The sequence below is a fragment of the Plecotus auritus genome, assembly GCF_963455305.1.
Source record: "Plecotus auritus genome assembly, chromosome: 5".
NCBI lineage: Eukaryota > Metazoa > Chordata > Mammalia > Chiroptera > Vespertilionidae > Plecotus > Plecotus auritus.
The window spans coordinates 35,857,649-35,877,890 of NC_137776.1; the positions used below are offsets into that span (position 1 = coordinate 35,857,649).

The 20,242-nt window shown below is 51.1% G+C and overlaps 1 protein-coding gene and 1 long non-coding RNA gene across 2 annotated transcripts in view; one reads left to right on the forward strand and one right to left on the reverse strand.

Annotated features, from left to right (window-relative positions):
• The first annotated feature begins 384 nt into the window (after positions 1 to 384).
• On the forward strand, positions 385 to 7,950 carry LOC308248753. The gene is made up of 5 exons (XR_013960642.1): positions 385 to 574; positions 3,378 to 3,533; positions 4,821 to 4,950; positions 5,560 to 5,619; positions 7,630 to 7,950. It is a non-coding gene; the product is annotated as an uncharacterized lncRNA (long non-coding RNA).
• ASB18 (ankyrin repeat and SOCS box containing 18) overlaps positions 2,925 to 20,242 on the reverse strand; it is a gene marked incomplete at both ends in the record, with an annotated part of 39,492 nt that continues 22,174 nt past the window's right edge. The window contains 3 exon segments of the mRNA XM_080669042.1: positions 2,925 to 3,110; positions 3,477 to 3,590; positions 13,665 to 14,169. Coding sequence (XP_080525168.1) covers positions 2,925 to 3,110; positions 3,477 to 3,590; positions 13,665 to 14,169 — 805 coding nt within the window.

Sequence of the window (20,242 nt, forward strand, 5' to 3'; positions counted from 1 at the left end):
AGCAAACTGTTTCCTAAGGTGTGTGGGAGAGATGGGACAGGGTGGCTGAAGCAGGGATGGCGAGTATGTTGGCTCAGATTCAGATTTGCAAAGTTCAGTGAGGACAAAGCTGCTCAGGGCTGTGGCTGCTGTTCTCACCGGTCTTGCCCTTTTATTTGTCCTCATAAATAACACTGCTTTTGCTTTTTCCATATTTTACAGTCTTTCTCCCAATATTAGGCTATTTTCTTCTGATAATAGTAAAAACAATCATAGTAATAGAAGGAACTACTTACCAAGTTCCTTTTCTGGGCCGGCTCAGTGGGGCCACCCTGAGGGAGGGGCGTCACCCCAGCCACATTTAAGAGGCACAGATACCGTCATTTTCCAGGGGATCGCAGCTGGTTTCGGGTAAGTGACTCTTCCTGTTCAGCAGAGCAGCCTGGATCTGAAGCCCATCTCTAGAGTATCATTTCGGGCTCCTCCCCACCCTCCAGGACGCTGCATCCTTTTCCAGGACAGAGTCACCTTCCTGGAGTCCCACTGTGACCATATCTGCTCACCTGCTCCATGGTCCTTGTAGCTTGTCAATAAGGTAAGAACCAAGACTCTCCTATCTGCACTCCTTTCAGTGGCCAAAGCATGAGGACCCTCCCCTCCAGAGGACACGCATGTCACTGTCCCTCCTTCTGCCTTGCACTGTCCCAGACCCCTGTCTTTGTTCCAGTTTTTCTTTCCGTTCAGTGGCGACTCCTATCTGTTTGGGAGGAGCTTGAGGACAGCCATGTTTGTGTAGCCTTTTCTAGGGCAGGTGAGTTATTAGGCTCAAGGGGCAGATGTGGGTGGTCCGCTGAGGGCTCTGCTGCCCTGTCACTCCCTTTCAGACCCTCTGTGTTGAAATCTGACCGTTGGCCAAGGCTCAGCTAGACTACCCCCATCACGATGCCCATCTCAGTGTCTGCCCCCTGCTCATCCCCCATCCCCCCTACCCCCCGCCAAGTGGGCTTCACTCATAGTGCACACAACACCTTGCCTTATCCTGCGGTATTTGTGGGTATAAACTCCCCTTCCAGACTGTAACAATGGGACGGGGCGCCCTGCCCCCTCTCAGGTTGCTCAGGAATGCCTTGCATTGGTTCAGACTGGACAAACACAGAGCCACTGCTGTCTGCAGAGGAGGGCCACAGCAGTCCCTCTTATAAAATACTAGAGGCCCAGTGCATGAAATTCGTGCACTTGGAGGGTCCCTCAGCCGGACCTGTGCCCTCTCGCAGTCCGGGAGCCCTCAGGGGATGTTTGACTGACGGCTTAGGCCCGGGGAGCAGGCCTAAGCAGTCAGTCAGACATCGGCGCTGCCATGGAGGTGGGAGAGGCTCCCACCACCGCCGCTGCGCTAGCCAGCCATGAGCCGGCTCAGGACTTCTGGCTGAGCAGCGCTCCCCCTGTGGGAACGCACTGACCACCAGGGGACAGCTCCTGCGTTGAGCGCCTGCCCCCTGGTGGTCAGTGCGCATCATAGCAATTGGTCAATTTGCATATTAGCCTTTTATTATATAGGATGGTGTCTAATAGCAAACTTGAGGTCAAGTGAGGCCAACCAATCAGGAGATGATTGCCATTGAAAAGATAATTTATTTATCATCATTCCCAGAGATGGAACAGGCCTCGCCATGGGGGCCACATGGGAAGCACCAGGGTTGGTCAGAAGTGGGGGTGTGGGCAAGAGCCTTTATTGTGGTTTCCACAGAAGGAACGGGCGAGGCAGAATAGATGGGTTAGGCTTAGGGTTAGGGTTAGCTACTCAGAATAACTTCAGCAGGCTCTGGGGCAGAAGGGTTTTCTGGCACCTGGTCCTGGGGTGGCTGGTGTCCTGGGGCATGAGCACCCAGTGAAGGAGGGGATGGGGTGTGTGCTCTGGGTTGGTTTGCATTTGAAAAGCATGCTGGGTTGGCAAGTTGTTTACTATCTCTAGGAATGATAACCCTGGTGGTAGTGGTGGTGGTGGGGGGGGTGAGGGTAGAGAGAGCGCAGAGTCTCTCCAGAGTCATCGGAGACCCAAATGTCAAAGCCTCAGAATTCAGAAAATCAAGTGAACACAGTCCTAGACTGTCAGAACAGCTCTCGTGTTACAGATGCTTAGGCTGAACTGACTGCAACCTCTGTCGGCCTGTGGCTTCCTGGACCACGCCCTAGAGCTGGATCAGTTGGGTTTGGTGAGAATGTCAGACAGAAGACTTGCATGGGATAAACATGTCTGGCTCACAGCCCCTTCAGCGTCCTTCTGGGGAGCCCTGGGCCACCCTGTGCTGGGAAGCACCAGCGGGCTCCTGGGAAGGGGCTTTTATCATGGAACCGATATCCTCCCTCAATATGCACATCATGTTTTGGGGACAGTCTTTCCAGGTGGCTGGGCTTCAGGAGGATGGGGCATTGTCCAGGAGGCAGAGGGTCCGAAGCCTTGGGGGCAGCGTGCATGCTGCTGACCCCTTTTGGGCAGGAGACAAACCTTGCAACAACAGGTATACCTTAGGGCAACCCACAGGTTGAGAACCGCTGCTGTAGAGCCTAAGACCATCGGAAAACACAGATATTTACATTACGATTCATAACAGTAGCAAAATTACACTTATGAAGTAGCAACGAAAATAATTTTATGGTTGGGGGTCACCACACATGAGGAACTGTATTAAAGGGTTGCGGCATTAGAAAGGTTGAGAACCACTGCCTTAGGCACTCTCTGATACAAGTACTATGCGATTCACGATGTTCATCTACACAAGCAACCTGAGAGGCAGTAAGGGCTCTTACCGCATTCCCAGGTGGGCCTGAAGCTCAGGCAGGTCTGTGCATCGGGTCCACAGGTCCCCACCCAGGGCACTCGCCTCACCACGCAGCAACCACCGAAGCAAAGAGGAGCCCAAGAACAAGTCCAAATGCTCTGGTTTTCAGTGCAAAATACCCGCTGGCTCCAAAAGGAGATAGCTTTGCAGGGTCACCGGCAAGGGTAACAGAGGCACGAGGCGGAAGCACTGTTTGCCAAACTGTCTGCGAATGGCACAGCGGCAGAGGTGCAGCAGGCGGCGCGGGCTGCCGGCCAAGGCGAAGAGAGACTGGTAGAAAGGCCGGTGTGCCTGGAAAGGAAGGCGGGATGTCAGTGTGAGCCGAAGCAGACACACAGGAGCCAGACCTGTGGACTCAGGTGCTGGACCCCCTCCCTGGTCTGGACACCAGGTCCTTGGGCCCTGCCGTCCCTCTAGTCAGCGTGGGACTGCTCCTGCTCCTTGCAGTGACAGCACCCTGACTATAACAGGAGCTCCTGGCTGTGTGAATGCTGAGGGCCCAAGGGAAGCAGCGGTACTCAAACGCACCCCCAGGTCTCTTCCTCCTTCTGTCTCCAGAGGCTTTATACCCACCTGGAGATGAGCGCAGAACGCCTGACCCGGCACGGAAGCAGACAGCAATTCTGCACGGACATGGGAGGCAGGCGGCTCCCTCACCTGAAACACCTCCTCAGGAATCACCTCCCTCCAGGACTCTGACACGCGGAGCTGAGGGTAGGCGTTGAAAAGCACCTCGATAACGGCAGGGGCTGGCGCGCAGGTCTGCAGCACCTGTCGGAAGTGGGGAGACTACGTTCAGGTTGTCTGGGCTTGGGGTCCAAGTGCGGAAAGGGCAGGGAGAAGGATGTGTGTTCGCACCCCACTACTGTCTGTGTGACCCCACTGTCCTGACCCACCGGGAACAGGGGCGATCACAGTGACGGCACAACTGGGCAGTGGAAGGGCCGCAGGAGCAAGTTCACAGGTAAGCACAAGGCAGCGCTGGGCGAGGGGACCTGTCCGGCCATCGTGCAAATCTGGGCAAAGCGCTCAGCATCCCGGTTCAGGAGCATGCCGGGAGGTGGGGGGGGGGGGGGGGGGAGGGGAGAAAGGGCTCGGGAGAGCGGTTCAGGGAACAGCATGAGGTTCTGCTGGGAGCGAGCGTGGCCCGAGGACAGTAATCCCAACTTCTCCCCTCAACTTTCTAATATGTCAGGACATTGGCAAAGAGAATTGCTTTGCTGTGGAGTTTCTCCTCTACTTGGCCCTTCCCTTTTATTTTCAAAGTCCCCACTGTCAAAGGACTCCCATTTTATTATTTGCAAATTGAAAATTCATCAGCTTTATCATGAAGGTGGGAACACTTTGCTTTTAAAACAAACTTTTTTTTGGTTGTTGTTACGAAGAAATTTGAATGGACACAAAACTGGACCCAATAGTATGATAAACCCCCAAGTACCCACCATCATCCCATGGCGAATCCTGCCCCATCCACCCTCAGCCCCTCTCCCTCATATTATCTTAAAGCAAATTCCAGGCATTCTGCCATTTCACCTGCACATATTTTACTGTGTCTCCTAAAGGACCCTTTAGAAGAAATATCTACACAGTATCACTATAGCACCTGGGAAATTAACAAGACTGACTTTCTTAGTATCATATAGTCAGTGTTTAAGTTCACAACTTTCTCTTCAGTGCCATTATCTTAAAAATAATGTTTGTGCGAATAAGAATCTAAACACAAGTGAGGTTAGTTGATATGTAGTTTTAGAACTTCGTTTCTTTGTTGAAGAAACTGGGTCATCTGTCCCGGAGTCTCCCCTGTTGGGGTTCTGCGGGTGAGTCCCTGTGGGTGCTGGAACCCACTGCTCCTCCACTGCTTTCTGTGAGTCAGTAGCTGGACTTGGGAGCTCCATCAAATTCAGAGTTGATCTTGGGGAGGGGAGAGAAACCTCACAGTTCTCTGTTTTTGAGGCTTGAGATTTACCGAGTGTCATACAACTGTTCTTTGTATTTTTTCAGATTGAGAAAAACGGCGTTCAAGCCATTTTTCTAAGACCAGGCAGCAAATACCTACAGCAGACAACAGTCAGAGCCAGCAGCTAAGCCCGGCTGCACCATGCTCCCTGCACACAGAGTCCAACAGGAAAAGGTACAGTGTTTATGTCCCTCGGGATGGCCGCTCCCTTACAGCCTGACCAGGTTCCTTGACATCTAAAACTCCTTTAAAATACAGAGAAACAAAATAAAAAGTTCATATGTCTTTTGTTCAGAGATAAACCCTATATTGTGTATACTCATGTTTTATGCATTTAGACCAGGGGTGGGCAAACTTTTTTACTCGAGGGCCACAATGGGTTCTTAAACTGGACCGGAGGGCCGGAACAAAAGCATGGATGGAGTGTTTGTGTGAACTGATATAAATTCAACGTAAAGGAGCGGAGGGGAGAGCAAGAGAACCGGATAGAACAGCCGGATCCGGCCCGCGGGCCGTAGTTTGCCCAAGGCTGATTTAGACAAAACATTAATATATGTAACAAAAATGGGCTAATACTTTGCATATTATTTTGAAACTTGATTTTTGTCGACTCAAAATTGACTGTGAACAAAAATGATAAATGAGCATCATTTTAGTGGCCATAAAATATTTTATGAATGGATCATCATGTATTCAGTGAAATTAACTACCATAAGTTGAAATGATAAACAATGAACATTCTTGAACATAATTCTATCTCTTGCTGTCCCAACCCATTCTTAGGTAATAATTCTACCCCCTTTCTACAATGAATTCCTGGAAGGAGAAGTGCAGGGTCAAAGGGTAGGTACATTTTCAAGCTTTTAAAACATATTGTCAAATTGTGAGTGTGTAAATTGTTACACTTCTTAAAGAATTGAGTATGAGAGTGCCTCTTTCTCCCTGCCCAAATAATCTCATTCATTATTTAAATTTGATAGGTACAAGATGGAATGTTTATACTTGTTTTGGTTGACCATTTGTCTTCTTTTCTGAATTTCTACATTATGTCTTCTGCTCATTTTTTCTATAGTGTGTTCAGTCTTTTCATTGATTTGTAAATACACCTTATTTATGAAGGTTATGTTTCATGGAGATGATCATTTTTGCAAATAATGGTATTTTCTCCTCACTATTCATATTTCTTATTTAATTTTCTTGTCTAATTACATTGGCTAGAGCTACAAGTTCAATGTTAAACAATATTGATAGCAGGCATCATCATCTTATTCTTAATTTTAATAGGATTGTCTCAAATGTTTCATCATAAATATAATCTTGGATATTAGTTCAGATTGATACTCTGTTCTAAGTTAAGGAAATACCTTTCCATTCCTAGGTTACTACAAATTTCAGGATTTAACTTTATTTTTTGCTTTTTTTTTTTTTTAAAGCAAGTTGATACAAAAAGATTTTCCAATACTGACCCACTTTTGCCTTCATAAAACAGACTTCATTTGGCTATTCTTCTAATTATAATGGAAGATTTAATTTACTAAGATTTTTGCATCTCTTTTAATAACTCTATTTGGTTTACAGTTTTAGTTTTTTGAGCTATTTTTGTTAGGTTTTAATATGTTAACTTAATAAAAGTATCTGAGAAAATTTCTATCTTTTATAATACCCTGATTTTAAAAAATAGATAATTATTGAATTAAGGAGGCGTGATTGATCTTGCACTTGATATTATCTAAGCCTGTCATTTAATTGCAGGTAATAATTTGATATTTTCTATTTCTTCCCTGGTTCCTGGCATATTTTGTTTTCATTTCTTCTTGAATCAATTTTGTGAGTCTATATTTTCCTGGGAAATGATCTTCACTTTGCAGAAATTTAGCATTGCACAGGTATGAGTGAGGTTCCAGCAGGAAACAGAAGGCATGTCTGAGACAGGATGATTGCAGGAAGGTGCACCGATACAGGGGCTATTTGGCTCAGTGTGAGTGCAGGGGAACGACCAGGGAGAGCACGTCCAAGTGGAGCGAGCTGGCAGCAGCACTATTTCCATTCCTTGAGCCAGAGGGTGGAGATGGGGTGGGCTGTCCTCCTGGGGCAGTGATCCTTGGTGGGGAACACACAGCCAGCCTGAAGCAGACAGGAGGCCCAGTGAATACATCCTCTGACCTCACTTTCCTCCCTGCCCTCCTGCAGTTGAGAGACGGCACTGGCCAAACCCAGCAAGGCAGGGGGCAGGAGCCTGGTATGTGTGTCCCTCTATCTGGACAGGAGATATCGCCTATGTATATCTCCTTTGGAAATAATTTTGGCATTTTCATTAGTTTTACAATATGCCTTATAATTATTTAAGTTGTCTCTCTTTTAACTGGGTTGTATGCTTACCACCAGTCCGTTAAGCCATTCATTCCACAGATATTAACCAAGCTCCTACTAGAAGCTAGGAGTGTGTGACGTCTGTGTGATACAACGGCAAGCCCTGCCTTCATGGAACTTTACAGTCCCAACAATACAGTCCAAAAACTAATAATAACATGCAGTGAGTGCCACAGCCCTGCGGAGGTGCTAGAAATGACACCTAACTCAGACCTGGGCTTGCAATGGGGTGGTGAGTTGCTCAGGGAAAAACTTCTGGAAAAAGGGACATTCAAGCTAAGATCTGGCTACAGAGTAGGAGTGACAAAAGGTATGGAGCATTCTGGGGGCAGGAGTGCTCTAGGTGAACATGTTTACCAAACTTGGCAGGTGAGAAGGACCAACACCTGTTGGCTGGGGCCTGGACTGTGACATGAGAGTAGCGAGACCGGAGATCAGAGAGGAAAGCAGGGTCAGGTCATGAAAAGTGTTGTCTGCACACAGGTCAGGCCCGCTCCAGCCGCAGGGCCACAGACAGGCTGCTCATCTGCTGGGCTGTTCCAACCCCAGACATCTGCCGAGCCCATGCCCCACCTCTCTCAAGTCTTGACTGAAAGCTGCCACACCTAAAACTGCAGCTGCCTCCGCCTGCTGCTTCTCTCTGGAAGCCTTATCACTTCATTGGTCCATTTGTTATGTTCACTGCTTACGGTCTGTCTTCTCTTTAGAATGTAAGCTCCATGAGGGCAGGGGTACTGCTTTCTCATTATCCACTCCTACCACCTATCACTCAATAAATACAGTATTTGTTGAATAAATAAATTGAATAAATAGAAGTATGCTTTTTATTTTTTAAAAAATGCATTAGGAAGCCTTATCTTATGTCTTGATATCTACAAGTGTCTTTCTTTCACCATCAAAAGGAAAGCCATCCTGGCTGAGGTCAGAATCCTCGTGTCCAAACTTTTCCTTTAAAAATCTGTAGACGACATTTCATTGTCTCAGGACAATACTGCAGCAGAGAAATCTGGGTCCAGCCTGGTTTTCATTCCTTTATGGATAGCTTTTAACATTAGTTCTTTGTCATGAACACAGGGGCCGACTTCCCAACACCCCCAAATGATTTGATTAATCCAGTCATGGTAATTCCATCCTTTTTGACGTTTATGGGTCTGGGGCAGGGCATATCCTGCCCCCGCCCCACCCCAATGCGCTCTTGCGTGTTGACACTTCTGGCGAACACAGCTGCCACTAGCAGGCCAGTTCCTCGGACACCCACTGTCTTCTGTGTTGGGAGAACCCCGCCATTAAGATGAGGGTTCGCACTGGACCCCCAGATCTAGTCGGGTTACATATAGGTGGAGCTCCAGGCAATGCCTGCTTCCTCGGGCCTTCCTCAGGCTCCCCTGACGTCCAGCGACCCTCCGATTGGCCCACTCACTTCTTTCTGCGAAACGTTAAATGCATCCCAGTGGCTGCCTGCAGCACCAGGACTCCCTGCCCGCCCCGCCCCCTCCAAAGCTGCCCTCCCTCAGCAAAAGCGCCCCTCCCCCGCCCCCTCTGGGGGTCACAGACTGTGACAAAGCCTTATTGCCTGTCTCTGGGAATTCATTTCCTGTCTCTCCTCGGTTCCACCTCTCTGGGGCTCCCGGCCCTCCCCACGCCCTCCGCGCGGTGCCCTCGTGTTTGCCAGGCAGCTGGCTGCCTTCATTATTTTTACGCCAACACAGTTTAAAAGCCTCCGCCGCCTCCGCGCTGTCTGCGGAGGGGCGGCCGCCACATTACTCTGACACGCTGATGTCGTTAGGGTCCGCGCGCACCCTCTCCGGCTAATGAGGCGGCAGAAAGAAAATTAAGGGGAAAAATCACACAGGCACATTGCTCTCGATGTAGACGGAGAAATAAAATGAGCAAGAAAAACAGAGGCACGCCATTTATGCTTGCTCCTCCCTTCTCCCCCCGCCCCCGGGGACAGGGTGCAGGCGGCCCTGTGGAGACAGGAAATGGAGTCCTGGGTTTTGACTACTGCTCCCCCAGGATGTGCCCCCTAAAAGTGTCATGGGAGCAGTGTGAAGTCACCTTACCTAATTCTGTAATTGTGTAAAAAGAAAACACGAAAACTCTACATCTGGATTTTCAACATGGGCAATGCCCAGGAGGTGAGGCAAGGCCAGAGCTTTGCAGATGTTTCTAGAATCTGTCATTCTCGTCCGCAACCTCCATTGCCCCTCTCTCTGCAGCCCTCACCTGGATGGCCACCAGTCTGTGGCCTTCACCAGCCCCTACCCCAGCATGTTCTCTGCACTTGAGCAGAGAGCTCATTTGATTGTCACCTCTCCGCTTAGCATGTCATTGATTCCCATTGTTCTCCAGGCAACCGCTCAAACCCTTCACAAGGGCCTGCCTAGCGCCCGCCTCAACGGGCTCCCTCCTGCTGTTTCCTCCCCAGCGACTGGGTCCTCTCTGCCCCACGTGTGGCAGCGCTCCCTCTGCCCCAGGACATTTGCCTGGACTGCTCCTTTCTGCCTGGAATGGCCTTTCCTCCCTTCCTCACATAGGAAGGCTTCAGCCTCCAGGTCTGGGCTCACTCAGCACGTGCGTGGGGGAGCCTGTGGAGGCCCCCTCCCCGCCTCAAGCTAGGTCAAACCCCCTCGTTGGCACTTTCAAGGTATGGAGGGTCTTTGCTCTGTACCTGTTCTCACCACAGCAACATCACACGGGTGTGTGTGGTTGTCTTACCCTCCTGAGGGACAGTGCCATGAGGGCCGGTTCAACGCACTTACTCCAGCACTGGGCTGAGCAATCCCTTAGGAATGCGTGTTGAAGGCCTAGATAAATGCTTCAGGGATGCCCTGGGAAACATGGCCCATGTGGTTTGGGGGAAACAGTGCCCGGCTGGAGGTGTCCCTGCACCTCCCCCATTCGTGGACAAGCATAAGTGTGAATATTGACGGCCTCCAGCACATGCATTTCCGCTGGGTGCTGCTGGCCTTTGCCCTGTAGGTAACAAGGCACAAAATAGCACAAAATCAGGAACAGGGGTGAGGAACCAGAATGCGTTAAGCATGAGAGCTGACTGCAATGAAAAGTACTCTGAGGAGGGGGTCCCTTTATATATCAAGGGACAAATGACCCATGGAGGAGGCAGGAAAGAGCAGTCCCAGGCCATGGGCTTCTGTCCTGGTGCTGCTACCTCCCAGCTCTGGGACTTGGGAAGGTCCTGTCCCATCCCAGAGCAGGGCTGACTTGCCCTCCCACACCCGCGGGAGCACCAGCATTCTGTTCTGGGGTCCAGCCCGAAATCTGCTCTTCAAACACTTGGGATGAGGAAAGTAGAAGTTTGTTGTGAAAAGATGACATGGGGCTTCGTTATTGTCTCATGAATCAGGCCTCCGGGTGAGAGGCAGGAGAGAGAACCGTGAGCCAAGCCCTTTTTTCCAGAGCAAGCATCCAACCCACAAGCTCAGCTAGCGCAGTGGCAAAGCAAGTTTGGACCCACATTTGTGTGTGTGTTTCTCTGCCCTCCTGTCTGCTCCCCCAGGCCAGCCCCACCTGTGCTGACAACTTCCAGAATTCAAACCTGGCCACAGCCTGCCACCTGCCCTTGTGCCCCCATCCCTGACTGGTGTTAACTAGAGGTCAGCCAGGCAGAAAGGCCTGGCATTGTCAACATGCTTGCTTCCCAAGCAGTGACACCACTTTGATTTTCACCGCAGAGCACTGTCCTCGGCGCGATGGATGCTTGGAATCCGCCTGCTGCGGCCATGGTGCCTTTGTCTGGGCATGAGGGAATGTGATTTATGTCATAAGCTCGCTGTGAAACCTTTTGCCTCAGTAATTCTGAGCTCCGTGGGTGTCTCTTTACATCTATTTCAAGCCCAGCTGCTGCCCACGGACCGCGTGCTCTGTGACATTGCCGGCGCTTCTGTGTACCCCTCGCCACGGTGTGGAGTCTCGCCTGCAGTGTATCTTTGTGGCCTGGTTCAGTGTGTTTGCTGCGTGCTCCACAGGGATGCTGAGCAGAGCTGGTCTGTCCCTTTGATGTCTCGTGTGGTGATTAGACTCCTTCCCTGGAGGAACATGCAGGTGGCCTGGGTGGAGGAAGATGCTGCAGCCAGATTTCCGTGTGTGCCCTGGTTGTCTTGGGCCCAGGCTAGAACATCACAGGCACTTGTAACTTGGCTCAGAGGACGCCAAGTATGGTACATGCATTTGGGCTGCACCCTGCTCCCAGCTAGGAGTGCCATGAGCGCCCCCTAAAGGTGCGGTCGACCTCAGCACAAATAACTCAGATCCCCATTTCCATTTCCAAGGACTTAACAGCAAGTGGCGTGCCCTGGAGTTGCTGGAATCCCCTTCACTCACTCAACATTGAGATGTGCAGGGGTCAGTTCTGTGCATGTGCAAGGAGAGCAATGGTGGGCAATGCTTTTTGGTGAAAGCCTCAAAGTATTCAGATTTCTCAAGGGAACTCTAATTCCTTCTACAATTGCTGGGAGAGTCAGTGTCACTTCTAGGAGCTGAACACTTCTCATGGCCTTTTGACCCCCACTATAAGACCCCCCTCCCCAAACCTAAACCCAGCTTATACCTCCACTGACCATGCTCTGTTCCTGTGTGGCTGACCCAGGATAGGGCCCCTGGAGACCCAGAGGGAGAGGCACTGTGCCTTGCCCTGCATGTCAAGGTCAAGACGGGGTAATTCCCATAGCCCTGGAGACAGAATTCAGGTGTCAGTGGTCCTATCGTCAGGGAAGGCGCCCATGAGACTGCACCTGAGACTTGAAAACCTGGGTAAAGAATCACTCAAACAGAATGACTGCAAGGCCAACAAAGGATTATTTGCAGTCACTGCTGAAATACACTGATTTTTTTTTTTTCTCTTTAAAATCATGTGCCTCAGCCCTAGCCAGTTTGGCTCCGTGGATAAAGCGTCAGCCTGTGGATCAAAGGGTCCTGGGTTCCATTCTGGTCAAGGGCACATACCTTGGTTGCAGGCTCCTCCCTGGCCCGGGCCCTGCTCAGGGCTCATGCAGAAGGCAACTGATCAACGTTTCTCTCTGTCTTTCCCTCTCTCTTCTACTCTCCCTAAAAATCAATGGCAAAATATCCTCAGGCAAGGATTAACAACAACAACAAAAATAATTTGTCTCAGTTATTTTTCACTGGTGGCCCATCACGTAAAGCCTGTTTCTTTTTTATTCTTTATACAATTTCTTATGATGATAGTTGATGTGTGCATCTTGGTTTAAGGCAAACACCGTGTGACCTGGAGGGGCAGTGGGTGGGTCTTGTTTCCATGTTATGGGTTGATGGACTAAGCCTGCTAATATTGGGACATGTTAAAATGCAAATTAGGAATATAAAGCTGCTGGCTTTCCCTCCCTTTCAAGAGCCCACCACCCTGGAGCCACTGTATTAGTAGAATGCCACGTGAGAATTGCTCAAAGACGATGTGAGAGTTAGTACAAGACACTTGTCATAATGTTTGTCAAGGAAACGCTCAGGGAGCTGTTTGGATGGATTTCCCATTTTTCACCTGTGTTTTTACAGACACAGACTTGACTCTGCATGCATCTATAATGCAAAGTTAGCATTTGAGAGAAATGTGTGAATCGCACTATTTCAGACCATCTAGAACACTGTTCTTTTTGGATGACAGCCTTTTACCCATTCAAAACTTGTCAGGCATGTCTCTTGCCTCTGATTGGTGAGCGTGGGAAGAGGGATCCTTTTTAAATAAAGCACACCACTTTTACATCTAATGGAATGACTTCCCTTCAGTGAAGTCTTTTGGGAAAGACAATCTCTTACTCCAACCAATATTTTGGGAACTTTTGGGAATATTTCCCGTCTTTTGAGTATTTTCTCTGGTGAGAATTCACTATTCTTCCTCTTTATTATTTCAAGCTAGATCTGACACATGGGAAAGGTGACAAACTGCTCAGAGGGCAAGCCTGCAAAACGGGGCTGAGGTCTCCACAGCCCTGACTCTGGATAAGTCCCCTCACCTGGCCGAAACCCAGGGAGGAGAAACACCTGCCTGGTATTTCACAGGAATGCGTGAGGACAAAAATGAGGGAATTTGCAAACGTGTAATTAATCTCATTAACAAGGTTGGGGATTTCATTTCAGATCAAATGCCAGATGCCATAAGAAATCAATTTTCATTGTTCTGAAAATGACAACAAAAGATGAGCTGCCAAAATAACTTAAGGCATGACAGCGTCATGGAAATAAGTGTGTGGAGTCCCCAGGTGACTACTTTGAAAGGACACACGCAGGCATGCTTGTTCACATCCCAACCTCTTTCTTTTCTCGTGACTGAAAGCTTCCGGGCTCTGGCTCCTCAAAGTATGGTCCCAAGACCAGCAGCCTGGGCCTTACCTGGGACTTGTTAGAAACGGAGACTCTCCCACCCAAACCTACGGAGTCAGAATCTGCCGCTTCCCAAGTTCCCAGGGGGTTTCTGGGTCCCTGGAAGTTTGAGAAGCGCTGCATGCAAGGCTTGGGGTGGGAGGTGCCCGGCCACCTCTTACCTTGGGGAAGGCGTCAGGCCACAGGGTGGGGGAGCCGTAGTTGAGCAGCGCCTGCACCGTGCGCTGGGGCGAGGCCTGGGGCGCGCAGGCGGCCGCCTGCAGCACGCGGGCCAGTGGTGAGGCGCCTCCATAGTCGAGCGCGGCCGCATCGGCGCCGTGCTGCAGCAGGAGGAGCGCCAGGCCGGGGCGCGCGTGGCCGCAGGCCTTGTGCAGCGGGCTGCGCTCGTCCTCGTCGCGCGCGTCCGCTGCCGCCCCGCGCCGCAGCAGCAGCTTGCACAGGCGCAGGCAGCGCTCCTGCTCCTCGGGCCGCAGCGCCGCGCCGCACGCTGCGCTCAGAGCCGTCTCGCCGCGGCTGTTCCTCGCGTCCACGCGCGCCCCGCGGCCCAGGTAGAGGCGCGCGTGCTCGTCCAGGCCTCGCTGCGCCGCCACGTGCAGCGGCGTGTCCATGCCAGCGCTGCACACGCGATGTACCGAGGCACCGTGCTCCAGCAGCGCCTGTGCGCACCTGCGGGAAGGTCGAGAGTGGTCACCGGGTGGGCAGGGCCGGACACCCGACCCCCGACCCCCACACCTTGCCACCGGACCCGCCACTCCCTGGCTGCTGTTTAGGGGGCTTCGGACACCCCAGGGGGACAGTGGGCTCTGTGAAGAGGAAGGATAGCCGCAGAGAAAGGACCTAAGTTCAGATCTATGCCCAGGCTGCGGGAGTATAAACTGAGCTAGGGAAAAAAACAAACAAAACAAACCCAAAAAACAAAAAGAAAACCCGGCTGGCGTGGCTCAGCGGTTGAGCCTGGACTTAAGAACCAGGAGATCACAGTTCTATTCCAGGTTGGGGCACATGCCCGGATTGTGGGCTCATTCCCAATAGGGGGCGTGCAAGAGGCAGCAGATCAATGATTCATCATTGATGTTTGTATCTCTTTCTGAAATCAAATAAATGTATATAAAAAAGAGATGGCAAAACAGAGAGAACACCAGGCCCACCGGTTACTGAATGGTGGACATGGCTAGGAGACTTCCTGAGTCTATAGGCAGAGTGTAAGACTTAGGAGTAATTCCTAACTGCCTGGTGCTACTTTGGGAGGTGATGTGGTTCAGATGACAGTGCTGAGGTGCTAATTACTTGGGCTCTTTGTCACACGTGGCAGCTGAGGAGTGTCCCTTAGGCCGTCAGGTTCTTTCTCAGCCAGCATGTACCTCTTCTGAAACCTGCTCAGCTTTGGTGACAAGTGGACAGGGTGAGTCAAGGCTTGCCTTGTTCCCATCGGAGGACTCCTTCCAGCCCTCCAGCACTGACGAAGACTGGCATGGGGGTGTCCCCAGGGCTGGATGCATAGTGCACGCATAGCCATGCCTAACTGTGGGATGGCCTTTGTTTTAACCAGACTCTGCTGAACAGACTGGATTTTAGCTGTACCCGATTCCCCACTGGCCTCCCTGGGCATATAGCTACCTTGGGACACAGGGGTCTCCCCCAGAGGTGGGCACCTTCTGCTGCCTCCAGGTCCACCAACTGGAACCCAAGACTGCCCCCTCTTCCAGACACTATGGCCTCTCCCAAGACAGCAGCTTCCTCGGGGTCATCCACACCTGGGAGAACTCTAAACCCCTCAACCTAAGCTCAGGTGCAGGCTGCTGGGCCTCAGGGCCCCAGACACTGGTGGGAAACAGTCCTCCCCAGCCAGAATGTGGGAGGAGAGTCACACAGCCCCTCCTCCATCCTGCTGGCCCTTGTCCTTTGTGGGCACTGCCAAAACACCAGCCCCACTTCAGTGACCTGCTCCCGGGTCAGCTCCTGGGCATCACCATCAATGTGTTTGCTTCCCCTCTGGAGGCTGACGCCTCAGCATGCCACCTGCAGACCACAGCCTCTGGTCCCTGTTGTCACCCACGCCTGTTGGTGCCCTTCTCATCTCTGCTCTATTGAGACTTCAGTCCTTGACCTCTCATTCTCTCAGCCCTTCCTGCCTTCGTTCCTTCCCTGGGCAGCACTACAGACACTGTCTTCTTGGCATCCTAGGTTCCCTTGAACAGGGGACATGGCTATCCCCATGGTAGACAGCCAAATCCAGCCTGGAATCCATGTGTCATCCACCCTCTCATCCCCTTTGGCCGCTGAGTGCTGCTGGGAAAACACCACTCGTGACTGGCCTCTGGTCTCAGGTGGGCCTCGGGGGCCTTCGGTTCACATTGCCCAGTGCTGAAGGCCAGCTCCTCATCCTGCCCCACAGCAGCACTGCAGCCGTCACCGCCATCCTCCAGCGGTGCTGTGGCTCCTCTCCTCCCTTGTGACCTCCTGCAGTGATTGTTCTCACCTTCTCCCCACTCCAGGGAGGGGAATCCCTCTCGGTCACCTTGCCCCAGGTGCAGTTCCTCTTCTGCTTCCTGGGGGTCTTGTCTGTTGCCTTTTTTCTGTCCTACCTCCCCCACCCTTCAGTTAGCGGCGGTCGGCAAACTCATTAGTCAACAGAGCCAAATATCAACAGTACAACGATTGAAATTTCTTTTGAGAGCCAAATTTTTTAAACTTAAACTTCTTCTAACACCACTTCTTCAAAATAGACTCGCCCAGGCCGTGGTATTTTGTGGAAGAGCCACACTCAAGGGGCCAAAGAGCCGCATGTGGCTCGCGAGCCGCAGTTTGCCGACCACAGAGTTAGCCACCAGCCCTGTTGACTCTATCACCTATAATCACTGCTTCTTCCTTCCTTTCCATGGTCACTGTTTGTGGACAACCAAATCATTTCTTGCCTGAGTGGTAATGACAGTCTCCTAATTTGTCCTCTGCTCCAATCTCACAAGCTCCATACTAGCTGGAAAGAGCCTTTCCTGTGGGAATCAGATGACATGTACCTTCTGGAGAGAGCCTGGTCCCTGTCCCCAGGACATGGGACGCCGAGAGACCAGCTCCTGTGGGCCTCACCGGTCTCATTTCCTGAGGCTCCATCCTTTGCTTCAACTCTGTCTGATCAGACGTAGGTCTCAGATGCAGCCTGGCTGTTCATGCCCCGTGCCTTTGTGTGGGCTGCTCCTCCCTGGGACGCCTGCCTCCCAGGAAGGCAGACACATTTCTATCTCTACGTCCTCTGCCTCTTGGGCTCCTATCACCCTAGTGCCACCAGCAGAGGGTCACAACTCTGTGTGGTCATATGCCCTCTACATAAGTGCCTGGGCGCAGCGCCTATGGTACCATGTTTCAAATGTTCTTAGAACATTAGCTCATTGAGTGTTTCAATGGGGGGCTATTTACCTCTGCTTCTTGGTACCCAGCGCAGGGCAGCCTGCTCTCGGTTTTCCCGAAAAGCTCGAACAAATGCATTTCCTTAATGAGTAGCCAGTTACTGCCGGTTTTCCTGTTACTCGCCTCCCTGAGCTCTGAACAAGATAGTCCGTGGAGGGTTTCCAGGCTGCAAGCGGCTGCTGTTAAATCTGCTTATATTTCTGCCCAGGGACGCTCAGTGGTCTTCATTCTCTCTTTGCATATCTTTAGCTTCCATATCAGCAGTATCTTGAAAAGTGGTCTGTGTTGGGTGGAAGATCTTTATAAACAAGTACAATCTGATGTGAAATGTCCTTTGGGACAATAACCAGCTAACAGAGGATGCAAATTTCAGCATCAGAGTACTTCAGACTGGCTTCCTCCTTGCCTCTATGGGAGGCATTTCAAACAGTGCAGCAGGCGGTTACAAATCAAGGGTTCCGTCTCATTCTTGCCACTGAGCCCGTGCGTGCTCGAAAACAATTACAAAACATTTGCTTCTGCTTTTTTTTTTTTTTTTTTTTTTTAAGCAGCCCCGCCTCTCCAGAGACATCCATAGAGAAATACAAGTGGTCCTCTATTCCACACCCACAGCCTGTCTGGCTGATGGACCAGCTTGCAGTTTGCAATGGGGATACCTTTCAGAAGAGCAAGGACAGTGGCCCACCCCCTGGAGGGCTGCGGATGTCTGTTCCATTTTTAATGAAGAGCTTCTAATTGGCGAAACCTTGGCACTTTCTTCCAGCAGTTAATGATGTGAGTTGCAGACCACAGGCATGAGAAAAAACAACACAACCAATTGACTGGGGCACACCTCTGCTGGCACACACTGGGCAGTCATTAAAGGCGAAGGTGTGGGAGCCTGTTTAATGACACGGAAAGCTATTTGCAATAGTTATGTGAAAAGATCAGGTTACAAAACAGCACTGAACAGTCCTATTAAAAACCACACAGGATATGTATACGTGTAGAAAGCAAGCCTAGAAATATACAGGCCAGCGTGTGTTTACCTCTGGTTGATGGGTGCTTTTATTGCCTTTTTGCCTGCCTATATTTTCAAATTTTCCAAAAGGAATCAGTTACAGTTTGAAAGAGGCACAGCAGAGGTTATTAATAACAAAACTGTCCCCCACCAGCCACAGCAACAGCACATGGATTCTGAGAAAGTTAGCTTTCCAGGGGCCTGGAATGCTCTCAAATTTTCCATTGATCTGCCCAGGCATAAGCAGCGATTTCAGAAAGGATGTACGGCAGTGCCCATGAGAAGGCGAGCCTAGAGGAGAGGGCAGGGGTGGGTGGGAGGTACTCCATGATAAGCAGGGAGACAATAGCCATCTTGGGACTCCTGGACCTGACCTTGTATGTGTCAGTGTCTGCAGTGGGAGAAGAAGTGGCCCAGCGGGGAAACACCACCCAGGCTCATGCAGGACTGCGGGTGCCCCAGCTGCGCCCGAGCCCTGTCCTCCTAGGGGAGATTTTGTTAGATTTCCTGCTACCCTGATGGACAGGCAAGCCAGGGCGGCCTGGAGCCACTGTAGGACAGTCATGGTCAGAAGCCAAGGGTAGATTCCCATCTGAGGACGTCAGAACAATTCCTCATCCTCATCTTTGACAATGACCGAGGTGACAGGCTATTTCAGGGACACGAGGTTGACAGTACACAGAAGAAGTAGCTTGAGCCAAAGGCAGGAGTTAATAGGGATGAGCCCATCAAGAGCTGTTGAATTAATGCCATTTTAACTTATTTCTGAAGGGGGAAGTAGGACTCTGAGCTCACATCCCACACACGGCTCCCATCCACCTTCCAGCATCTTCCTGAAGCACCAGCTTCCCTGTCACCTACCAGGTGCAGAAGGTCCATGTGAATGCCCTGACCTGGGCTTTCCTACTGTTCCCCTCATCCTCGACCCTTCCCCACCGCCTGCCAGGCCTCCCTGCATCCCACGAGACAGCCTCTCCTTCATCCGTCTTCCCTTCGTCCATCACTCTATTCACACAAAGCCATCAAAATGGTATTCCTCAGATGCTGGTCCTGAGCTGGGAGCTCATTGCTTCCCTACTACTTGATCTTGTTATTTTTTAATTTTTAATGTTATCTTTAGTTCTTGCAACAAATCTGCATTGTAGGTAGAATCTACAGGTGAGGAAATTGAGAAAGACCAGGGACTTACATGAGGTCAAATAGCCAGGACATGGCAAAGCAGAGGTCTCGATGGCTTTGTTTGCCACCTGCTGACACTTCCCACTGATATTATTGGTGAAGCATTTTCTATGAGCCAGCCACTGTGCTAGGCATTTTCCATGTCATCTCTAAACATCTATTCATTCATTCATTCATTCATTCATTCGAGAACATCATCTGTGCTCCATACAACAACAGCCTATCAAGGCAGGGAGAAGTGTTTCTTCTCTGGATCCTCCACAAATTTCTGCACAGGCTCGCTGACAGGACAGTGAAGACCCTGGACCTGGTGCTGTGGGGCAGGCAACAGTCACCACTTCTTGCCCAGTCCTGCTGGCAACTCTGCCCGACAGATTTCATTCTCCCCAGTTTTCAGGGAGGATTCAGTTTTTGAGGTTTAATCAGTGACCTCAAGGGTAGGGAGATGATGGTGACGCTCCAGCCAGCAATCTTCTTGGGGTGAAACCCAGCAACCACTGGACAACCACATGGTCCAACAACCACCGAGATCTACTGAGAGAGCAGTTTACAACAGTGACACAGAACTATTGAAAATAAGGCTGCATCCAAGATTCAAAGAAGTCGCTTCATTTGTGTGAGGGACGCCGACAGCGCCCAAAGCCCTTGTGAGGTCTCTCAGGCGTGTGTCTCCCGAGCAGCAGCTCCACCAAGTTGCTGGAGTCCTTGGCCCAGCGGACTGCCCTGCACTGTCCTCATGTGACTGCTGCCTGAACCCCTCCCACTTGTAGACCAGGTGTCCAGTGAGAGGGACGGGTGTTAGGAACCAGTCATGCTCAATCATCACGGCTGCTACTCCCGCCTCGGAGTTGACCTGGAGGCAGGCGGGCTGGAGACACTGTCCTGTGGCAGGGCGGCTGGAGCCCCAAGGCTGGGTCGTGGATGTGGGCAGAGCATCTGCCTGGATGCTGGGCAAGTGCCAGCCTGTGCGGGCAGGGGACATGGGGGAGAGACTTGGGAGGAAGACACAGCCCGTTTTCTAACGAAGCCGTGGCAGGAAGGCTCCCTCCTGTGCAGTCACCAGCTGGCGCCTCATGAAGGCTGAAAGCCACCGCCCTGACTTTGATGGAGCAGCAGTTCTGCTTTATTTCCCTGGACCTTCTGCCGAGCCTCTCC